This window comes from Cnephaeus nilssonii (assembly GCF_951640355.1).
Source record: "Cnephaeus nilssonii genome assembly, chromosome: 19".
NCBI lineage: Eukaryota > Metazoa > Chordata > Mammalia > Chiroptera > Vespertilionidae > Cnephaeus > Cnephaeus nilssonii.
The window spans coordinates 38,923,358-38,933,262 of NC_137090.1; the positions used below are offsets into that span (position 1 = coordinate 38,923,358).

General features: G+C 52.9%; 2 protein-coding genes across 3 annotated transcripts; one reads left to right on the forward strand and one right to left on the reverse strand.

The window, feature by feature from the left end:
* Positions 1–390: 390 nt before the first annotated feature.
* RNF167 (ring finger protein 167) lies at positions 391–5,464 on the reverse strand. Of its 2 annotated transcripts, none has more exons than XM_079797934.1 (9): positions 4,664–5,464; positions 4,500–4,580; positions 2,691–2,816; positions 2,496–2,583; positions 2,215–2,305; positions 1,916–2,021; positions 1,677–1,770; positions 961–1,041; positions 391–885 (listed from the first exon to the last, which is right to left on the reverse strand). In XM_079797934.1, the coding sequence occupies exons 1-9, from the start codon at positions 4,745–4,747 to the stop codon at positions 584–586; spliced, it is 1,053 nt and encodes a 350-aa protein (XP_079654060.1). In that variant the 5' UTR covers positions 4,748–5,464; the 3' UTR covers positions 391–583. The 2 variants fall into 2 exon arrangements, with proteins under 2 accessions (XP_079654060.1, XP_079654061.1); XM_079797935.1 differs by having other exon boundaries at positions 2,743–2,816; positions 4,664–4,821.
* A 122-nt stretch (positions 5,465–5,586) lies between these two features.
* SLC25A11 (solute carrier family 25 member 11) lies at positions 5,587–8,675 on the forward strand. Its single transcript, XM_079797936.1, has 8 exons — positions 5,587–5,839; positions 6,405–6,557; positions 6,642–6,848; positions 7,021–7,111; positions 7,190–7,280; positions 7,363–7,462; positions 7,543–7,594; positions 7,729–8,675. Exons 1-8 carry the CDS (start codon positions 5,745–5,747, stop codon positions 7,882–7,884), a joined length of 945 nt encoding a protein of 314 aa, XP_079654062.1. The 5' UTR covers positions 5,587–5,744; the 3' UTR covers positions 7,885–8,675.
* The last annotated feature ends 1,230 nt before the right edge of the window (positions 8,676–9,905 follow it).

Below are 9,905 nucleotides of genomic sequence, written 5' to 3' on the forward strand. Positions count from 1 at the left end.
AGTCACCAGGACGTGCCTCCTTGGTCCTGGTTTGGGGCCAGGAGCAGGAAGGGTTGAAGCACTACAAAGTCCAGGACTGAGCACCTGCCTCTGCCTATCTGGCCGCCTGTTTCTAGCCCTAGGCCCTAGGTCCGCAGGGTGCTAGCTGCATTAGTGGGTAATGGAATGGAGCCATCCAGACCAGAGAATGGGCCCCAGCCTGCGGGCAAGGCAGGGCCAGTTGAGTCATCCTGTGGGTGGGGCTCCCCCTCTCTGATTCACAACAAAATGCTGGGGCTATCCCCATGATTAGGTTAGTCTCTTCCAGAACTCCCTTGCCCCTTTATACAAAAAAAGGGGGCAATTTCCCAAGTGGGTAAGAGGTTCACTTGTGTGAGAATGATCTTCCCCTTCCTTAGTCAACAAAAACAGTTTTATTAACCCAGTAATTGAAGACCCAGTCCCTTTGTACCAACCCCCTCAAAAGGATGGGGTTGGGTAAGGGAGAAACCCAGGGTAGGAATATCCCCTATTCTTCCACATAGAAGGCTAGAGGAGAAAGGCTGTGCAAAATAGGTCACCAGGGTGGGGGTGACGAGGGTTATTAGACTAGGATGGCAGATGAGGAGGGAGAGGAGGGTGGGGGATCTGTGGAAGACTCAGGGAAAACAAGTGGGGCTGGGGCTAGGGAGCCAAAAGAGGTGGGTGTTGTAGGGCTAGAGCCCAGAAGTGGGGTCCGCTCTGAGGCAGGATGGTCCCTTGGTTCCCCTTCCTCATCACCATCTTGTCCCTGAGTTTCTTCCTCCTGCTCCTCATCCCCAGGACCTCGATGGACAGGCTGCTTGCAAATGGGGCAGGTCTTCCGGGTCTGAGTGAGCCAGGGGTCCACACAGCGGCTGTGATAAGCTGCCGAGAGGAATGAGGTGAAACAACTGGTGCCTGCTGGTGGAGTGGGACATGGGCACTGGAACTGGGCCTCACCATGTGCACAGGGGAGTACCCTCAGCTTGTCACCATCCACATACTCATCCAGGCAGATGGCACAGACATCATACTGGTCTCCTGGGGGGAGAAAAACCAAGTCCTTTTACTGAGCCACTTTGGACCAGGGCCCGTAAGAACTCACTCTGGAAGGCCTGTGGGTAGCTAAACCTTGCAAGTTATTTCCCCTGGTTCTATAGGGCCAGTGGAAGAGCTAAGACTGGGACTTGCAGGATAAGGCCAAGGTAGAACATGAGGAACTGAGGTTTAGAAGGCACAAAGAAAAGCAGAGGTAAGAAGGGAAGTGGGTTTTATCCGGGGAGGGGTGAGGGTGGAGATACCGGAGTGGGAGGAATGGAAATGAGGGCAGGGCTTCTATTGCCTTATTTGGGCAATGGAGACTCCTGGGCCTAAAGACCTAGCCCCTCCTCACCTGTTCTCAAGAGGAAATCCTCCCCACTCCTTCCATTTTTGTTCTCTCTTACAATCAAGGCTAGTCCTCATCTTTTCCCCCAATTACTCCATTAGTCATCTTTACTTCTCATCTTCTGCTCTATTCTATCCTGTCTTCATTGTATGTATGGGTAAAAGGAGGAAAGGTGGCATCTCAGGCTGACATCTCCCTGCCATCTTTCTTTGCCCCTTATCTCCTGGGCTCAAACTCCTTCAGAACCATTCGCTATGGGGAAGGCCTTCCGCTCCCCTATCCCTCTCACCCTTCTGATAGTCATGTGTTGGAATCTGTTTAAGTTGCTCTTTCGTCAGTCGGTTCCGCTGGAGCCGTTTCCGGTGCTGGATACAACGAACTATCTGGGGAAAGGGAGTGGATGAATCAGATCAGCCTTAGGGAACAAAACTGGACAATCCAGTACAAAGCATCCCCGCTTCTAAACTCCAGATCCAGTCTGGTTTTAAAGGCCTCAGCTCTTCCCATCATGCTCCCCGAGCTACTCACCATCACGGCTCCCATGGCCAAAACCAGCAGTCCCACAATCCCTGTGAAAGGGATGAGGTAATAACCCAATGGGAAGCTACTGTCCGGGACCAGAAGCACCCGAGCCCTGGGAAAAGGAAGATCAGTTTCAGGGGCAGGAAAAGCAAAATGACAAAGAAGAGAAAAAGTAACTGACTCTGGGTAAGGCCCATGGATGGAAAAGGGGTGGGAAGAAAAATAGACAGTCAGGGCCTGAGGCTTGGGCTCTAGATTGACATGGAAGTGCTGAAGAAAGAGTGGGAAGGAGGGACACATCTTACCCCTTCTCGTAGACAAAGAGGGCACGCAGGTACTCGGAGCTCCTCTCCCCAATAAACACAGACGGGATCCAGATCTGCTGCTGGATTTCCTCTGCAGGGATCGGGGCATTCATTACACTGAGGACTGGAGCCTTTACTCAAATCCTTTGGTAATCCTGGCACTTGGTTCTTTTGTGCCATCCCACCCACAGATTGACTTCTTCCCCCTAATTCTCTAGCCCATCCACCATCTCTTAAGTCTGAGTTCCACTGAAAACCCAGCCGTTCAGGTCCAACCTTACCACTATTCCACACCATGTTCAGAAGTTCATTGGAATTCACATTGTGTACCACGGCTGCACCGTACCCAGCCTTCTGAGCATTCAGGACCTAGAGAGACAAGACAGGGTAAGGAGCCATTATGGGTCTTATCTCCCTTCATTCCTGGTGCATTTTTTTACCCTCGGATTCCCAGCTCCCACTCCATATTCAGCAACCTTGAGGTCAAAGTTGCAGTCGAATCTCCGAAGCAGTGCAATAAAGACTGACCCATTGACCGGGGCTGGGGGTGGTGGGGCAATGGGACTGCAGGCATTGGCTGGGTGAGCCTCCACAAGAAAGCCCTGGAGAAGAGAAGTAAACAACAGCTGGATTTCACTTCCCTAGGTTCTGCTCCCCAGAGGTCCCACCAAGCACACTGGCCTCTACATACTGCATGTTCTCTATCTACTTCCTTCTCATTCCTGGGGTCTGAGCATCCCACATAAGTCAGAAATCTACCTCTTCTCAGCCTCCTGAAGATGAAATTATATCAAACAACATCTTTTTACCAGACCATCCTATTATCCCTGTCCGTGTCCCAGATGAGCTAACCTATACCCCATACTCCAAGCTACTTCAAATTCTGCATTCCAGTTTCCCACTGATTGTACATCAACTCTCCACTTATCCATGTCACTTTCTCTCAAGTTCCATTTCACAATCCCGTCTCCAGTACATACTCATACAGAACATGCTCCTCTCTGTTAAAAAAGAGGCAACACACACAAAATAAATAAAAGAGAGGCAACAGGGCCCTGGCCTGTGTTGCTCAACTGATTGGAGTATCATCCCATATACAAAAAAGGTCACAGGCTCCATTCCCAGTCGGGGCACATACTAGGTTGTGGGCTCAATCCCTGGTGTGTATGGGAGGACAGCGATTGATGTTTCTCTCCCTTCCTCTCTAACATCAATTTAAAAAATGGAGTCACTTGTGCCAAGGCCCATGTCACCAAACAGACTTAATACCTAACTTAATTACAGTTTCAGCCTTTCACAGAATGGAATCTTAAGCCATTCTGGAATTACCTGGTCAGCACTAGTGAAGTAATCTGCCTGATAGACCCCCTGCCATTCCCTAAAGAAAGGTGACCTTGCCAAAAACAACCAGCTCTTTGCTAATATAACTCCCTTGTCCTGCTCCCTTCTGCCTATGAAATCTTTCAATATGTAAAGTTCTTTGGAGTTACTTTCTATTTGCTACATAGGTTATTGCCCAATTCATAAGTCATTGGATAAAGCCAGGAAGGTCTTTAAAATTTACTCGGTAGAATTCTGTGTGTTTTTTAGAATGTGTTTTTATTGATTTTAGAGAGAGGAAGGGAGAGGGAGACAAATATCAATTAGAGAGAAATATTGATTAGCTGCCTCCTGCACAGCCTCCACCAGGGATGGAGCCCACAACCAGCATGTGCCATGACCTGGAATCGAACCTGTGACCTCTCGGTGCATGGGTCAAGACTCAACCACTGAGCCACACCTGCCAGGCTAGAATTTTGTTTTTTAACACCTCTCTTTAATTTTCTAATTACCCATCTTACAAACAATTACACTGATATCTATGCCCAATTTTTGCTGTGTGGGCATCTTTGTGATTAAGTACTACAAAATTCGTTTATCTTATTTAATCCTCACAATAGCTCTGAGATAACATCTATTATTATCCCATGCTAAAGTAAAACAAACTAAGGCTCAGAGAGCCTTCACTTGTCCATGATCATATAAACCAATAGCTGACCCCAGAGATTCTACTGTAAGCACCACTTCTCTCTGCCTTTTATCTTGATCCACTTTCAGTCTCCCTCATAGGGTTCAGATTTCTTAGGGTAGGCTTGGTCTTCTCCCTCTAGATTCTGGATTCCACGCTAGATGTGCTAATCCACTTCCTAACTTGACTCTTTTCCTACCTCCAGCTTCATCCAAGGGTATGGCTCCTCAACCCAGGATGGAAGATTTAAGGAAACAGAAAAAAGGAAAAAAATTACCTGAAGTCCCTCCTGGCTCAAGGCAGTCCCAAAGAGAGCTGGGAGGTCTGCAAAGTCCATGCTCGTATTGTGGTCCGAGGTCTGCGGACAAAAGATTGCATGTTCCCCTTCAGCCTGCAATCTCTCCCTCAAGCGCCCTTCCCCCATCTACCCCTTTGACTCACCGCTCGAATGAGACCCCGGATGGGGGCCGCTCCCCACAGCACAGTGGCCACAACTACAGGAAGCGAGAAGGCCGCAGGGTGCATGGCAGCGGGAAGGGAGAGGCTGAGGCCGCGTCCTGGTAGCAGGAGCAGAAGCAGAGTTCTGCGCCCTCTCGGCCCCTCCAGGACCCTAGGGGTCCAACCACCCCCAGGTTCCACTTCCCAGCTACATGGAGATACGGGGAAGGAACCCCGGCTCGGGGAATGAGATATCCAACCCGTTTAGTGGACCTAGGAGGTAGACACTAAATGTATCCTTTTCTAGTATGGGGATAAAACGGGGAAAGGAGAAGGAGGTAAACACCGGTGACAGAAAAACTTCTGGGAGGGTGGGGGAGCTCAAAGAGGTGGGACTTCCGGCTAGGTGGGCCGTCTTCCTAGGTCCTGAAAAAGGGTTTCCGGTAAAGAAAGTCAGGCCGCTTCCAGCATTGGACGCTCAAGATGAAGGACTTCCGGTCCTAAAAGGCCGGTTAAAAAGAAAGGTTAGAGGTGGAGGGAGTGCCTGTGGAGATGAAGGAAGCACTGAAGTCCCAGAAGACGATCCAGTCGTTTCCCTCTTACAGCCCGAATCCTGTAGCTGACCAGTTTACAAACCTCTCCTCCCTCTGGCCGCTGCCGCTGTCGCGGTACCTTAAGGTCTCGCGAGAGACCTCATCACAGTTCCCTCCCACCTGCTGAAGCTTGCTGTATCTATCGCGAGACACCTCCTAACTCTGGCGAGCGTAGTTTACCCGATCTCGCGAGATCTTCAAACACCCTCTCTATTTTCCCGCGATTCCAACTCGGTAAAAACTGCGCCTGTGCTCTGACTTCCTAAATCAGCCACACCCCTTCGCAGTACATCTTTGAACTCCTCCTTCAGCTCCGCCTTACTCCCGGCCACCTTTGCGCTGCGCGCCTGCGCCGTCATCCCCGTGGTTCGGGACCCCGGAGCTGCCGGCCTGTGCGCGCGCGCCCTCGCCCCTGTTGCGCGTGGTGTCACCTTGGGCGCGAGCGGGGCCGCGCGTGCACGGGACCGGGTGTCCAGGGCCATCGAGTAGCGATGGCGGCGACGGCGAGTCCCGGGGCCGGCGGGATGGACGGGAAACCCCGTACGTCCCCTAAGTCAGTCAAGTTCCTGTTTGGGGGCCTGGCCGGGTAAGCGCAGGCCCTAGGGATGGTAAAGAGGAGGAAGGGACGGGTGCAAGGAACCGGGCCCAGTTCATCTTGGGGTCTGTTGCAGTGTACTGAGCCGGCACGGGGTCAGCGCCGTCCTCAGTGTTCTTCGAGGTCCTTGATGGGATACCAGGATATTTTTACCTATTGCAGGGCCCTTACTAGGCTGCATGCGGGGTCATTGCACGGCTCCCGCTGGGCGGCCACCTGAATTTCTCAACCCGCTGCTTGGCTCTGCCGGGTTTATGGAGTTCCAGGTCATTGCATGACTCCTGCCGGTCCTGAATGGGTCGGACTGCATGCAGTCCCGTCACTGCTTGACCCCCTTGGAGTTTATGGAGCACTTTCATTGCATGCTGGATCATTGGACGGTGTAGACCCATTACTCTTGATACACGCATTGACTTATGTCTTATACACATGTCCAACGACCTCCTGAACATTTAGTCAATCGTATGGCAGGCCCTGCCCCTTGTGACTTGTTGCCAGGTGCCAGTAGGCATTGGTAGATCTGGGACACCTTGACTCTACCCCTGTCTTCCCCCAGGATGGGAGCTACAGTTTTTGTACAACCCCTGGACCTGGTGAAGAACCGGATGCAGCTGAGCGGGGAAGGAGCCAAAACGCGGGAGTACAAAACCAGCTTCCATGCCCTTACCAGTATCCTTAAGGCAGAAGGGCTGAGGGGCATTTACACCGGGTATTGAGGCCACAGGATGGGGATTAGGGTACGGGTTGGCAGCTCCAGACCTTGGCCTAATACACTGACCCCTTCACTCCCCAGGTTGTCAGCTGGCCTACTGCGCCAGGCCACTTACACCACCACTCGCCTTGGCATCTATACTGTGCTGTTTGAACGCCTGACTGGGGCTGATGGCACACCTCCTGGATTTCTGCTGAAGGCCCTGATTGGCATGACTGCAGGTGCAACTGGTGCCTTTGTGGGAACACCAGCCGAGGTGGCTCTTATTCGCATGACTGCCGATGGCCGGTGAGTTCCAGGTCTGAGCCCGCCTCCAGCTCCATTCCTTGGAATCTAGAATTAAGGATTAACTTATCTTCAATCTCAAGCAGAGCATTCATCTGTTCTGGATTCCCTTTCTTTGTTCCTGTGGGACAGGATAGTCTGTCCTGAGCTTGGCCTCTCCCTGCCTTCCCACCAGGCTCCCAGCTGACCAACGCCGTGGCTACAAAAATGTGTTTAATGCCCTGATTCGAATCGCTCGGGAGGAGGGGGTCCCCACACTATGGAGGGTGAGTGAAGGGGCTGGAGACCTGAGGGATGGGGTCAGGTCCCAGGCATTTCTGAATCCTCTCCCACTCCCCACCCAGGGCTGCATCCCTACCATGGCTCGGGCGGTCGTCGTCAATGCTGCCCAGCTCGCCTCTTACTCCCAGTCTAAGCAGTTCTTACTGGACTCAGGTGAGACCTAGAGCTGGGCCCTTAGCTCCCAGCTTGGCCTGAGCCGGGCTCTGACTGCCACTCCCTGCTCCATCTCCCCCAGGTTACTTCTCTGACAACATCTTGTTGCACTTCTGTGCCAGCATGATCAGTGGCCTGGTCACTACTGCTGCCTCCATGCCCGTGGACATTGTCAAGACCCGGTGAGTCTGCAGGCCTGGGCCTGGAGAAGGAAGGGAGGGCCCTCGTTGTGTCTCTCACGCCCCTACCTTCTCTCCTTCAGGATCCAGAACATGCGAATGATTGACGGGAAGCCGGAATACAAAAACGGCCTGGTGAGGAAACAGGGCTGGGGGCTTGGGCTGGAGGATTGGATGTCCTGGGAAAACAGTGAGGGTAGCTGGGTATGAGGGCCAGGGCCCCAGAGGCCAGGTCCGAGCCCCAGTGTCCTGCCCACCTGCCTGTCTAGGATGTGCTGGCGAAGGTCGTTCGCTACGAGGGCTTCTTCAGCCTGTGGAAGGGCTTTACACCGTACTATGCCCGCTTGGGCCCCCACACCGTCCTCACCTTCATCTTCTTGGAGCAGATGAACAAGGCCTACAAGCGTCTTTTCCTCAGTGGCTGAGGCAGGCGAGGGGCCTGGAGCCACTGTGCTGGGCTCCCACTCGCCTGCTGCTCCTACAGTCAGTGTGCCCCTGGGGGGCCTGGACTGCTGCCCTGGGCCCCTCTATTTATTTTCCCTCCACAGTGTGGTTCCTTCCTCTGCCGTAAAGGAGTTTGGTCTGCCCTACCCCTGCTCCAGCTCACCCTGCTTGTCCTGATCCTCGTGACCTCTCTGTCCCTGGCTGTGCCTTGGAGGAAGCTGAGAAACTCCCTGAGAATTTCCAGCCTTCTCTTGGGTGTTAGTTTCAGGACACATAGGACAGCAGAAGATTCCCCTTCTCAGTAGGGAAACCAAGGCAGAGCTGAGGGACTAGAGAGAGCGGAAGCTGTCAAGATGGTCAGAGGGTCTGCAATGAGAGGACATAATAAATTGGATTTCCTCCACTTCACTGAGGACCTCATCATTGGATTGATAACACTACCCCCAAATTTGAAGAGTTGTGAGGGCTGGAGGGGGAGGAGACTGGACAAAGAAGCGATGCCCCTGGAGAACAGAAACTGGAGTTTTTAAGAAAAACTATTAAAGAAAAAGCACCTGCTGGTTTTATGAAAACGCGATGTAAATCAGTCTCATTGTGGCAGCTGCCTGGGTGAGGGAAACCAAAACCCAGGCACTGTGTCTTGCTTCCCAGCCACTTGCCCAAGAATGCGACAGATGCACAAGTCAGCACAAGTCGGCTCACGTAATCCCCAGGAGAGCCTCGGATCTGGTGACTGCTTCTGTGGCCTAAAGAGGGAGGGAATAAAGAGTATGAGAAGAGAAGGCTGACCTGCATGTGTGTGGGGGGTGCATTTCTGAGGGAGGGCTTGGGGGAGTGAGCACAGGAGCCAGACTCCCAAAGCCCTGGAGTTTGAGGAGCCAGAGACTTGATCTGGGCACTAGGTTGGGGAGAGTGGCTGCCTTGTCTGCGTGACTCCCAGACCCTGGCCTCTAGGAGCCCCCAAACCTCTTGGGGCATAAAAGGGTATGAGAAGGTCAACTGGAAGGAGGGTTGGGCAGTAAAGTCTGAAGGCTTGTGAGCCAGGTCAGGGGACAGGCAGGCAGCAGGTGGGAGCTGTCCTCTTGGCAGAGCCTCTTGGTAGAAGTGGGGCTCAGCAGCCTGGCATCGTGCTGGGCCCTCCCACCTCTGCCGGTCTTTACCTGCTCCATGTACATGCTGGCCTGGGCCTTGTGGCCACTTTGAGACACTTGAGGCCTAAGTCATACTAAGGAATTCCAAGTCCAGAGGGGAAGATGGCACAGGAGCAGTTCGGGGAACTGGGAGTGGAGCAATAGGCTGGTGCTCGGTAACTTGGAGCACCCGGCTCTGCCTGGGTGAGGAGAGACCTGTGCACAGTAGCAGACTGGCTGGGGAAAGGGGGTGGGGCCATTCTGGCTGACAAGACAGGAAAGGCTGGGGAGCAGGTGCAATTGCCGGGACACAGGTGGTGAAGTGTTTGTGAGATGAAGCTGAAGTGTTCGATGGATCAGTGCACAGAAGTCCTTGATTGTCATGCTCAAGTGTTTATCCTCTACCCAGGGAAGAGTTCAGAGCAGGAGAAATTCAGTTGGGTTTTCAAATTAGGAAGATTCTTCCAGCACCACCTGGAGAGGGGGTCTTCTCATTCTCTGGGCCCCAAGCCTTGATTTGGGCTGGAGGCAAGGTAGGAGAGGGCGCCATCAAATGTGAGGAGAATGGGAGAATCTGGCAAGACGAGAGAAGTGGGTTCCATTAGCATGCATCCTAGCTTAAGAGTAGGAAATACTATTCAGGAAAACCCACACCTTTCCTCTGTCCCACTCACCTGGACAGCACAGGAAAGCTGCGTTTCTGAGGCTGCAGGTGAGAGCAAGCACCCACCTTCACTCCTAGTTCTGCGGGCCACAGACAGGCCTCAGTGGTGTTACTAACCTCCAGGGAAACGTATGGTTCTTGATCTGGAACTGGTGCTTGGGATGGCCTGGAGGGTGGACAAGTAGGCACCCCAAGCAGGGAAGTGCGG

Bases quoted from the DNA above. Each gene is read 5' to 3' on its own strand.
- SLC25A11 (XM_079797936.1), top strand. From the start codon at position 5,745: ATGGCGGCGACGGCGAGTCCCGGGGCCGGCGGGATGGACGGGAAACCC. The intron at 5,840-6,404 runs GTAAGCGCAGGC...GTCTTCCCCCAG, and splicing joins CTGTTTGGGGGCCTGGCCGG to GATGGGAGCTACAGTTTTTG. The intron at 7,463-7,542 runs GTGAGTCTGCAG...TCTCTCCTTCAG, and splicing joins GTGGACATTGTCAAGACCCG to GATCCAGAACATGCGAATGA.
- RNF167 (XM_079797934.1), bottom strand. From the start codon at position 4,747: ATGCACCCTGCGGCCTTCTCGCTTCCTGTAGTTGTGGCCACTGTGCTG. The intron at 4,581-4,663 runs GTGAGTCAAAGG...TTTTGTCCGCAG, and splicing joins TCCGGGGTCTCATTCGAGCG to ACCTCGGACCACAATACGAG. The intron at 1,042-1,676 runs GTGAGAGGGATA...TTCTCCCCCCAG, and splicing joins AACACATGACTATCAGAAGG to GAGACCAGTATGATGTCTGT.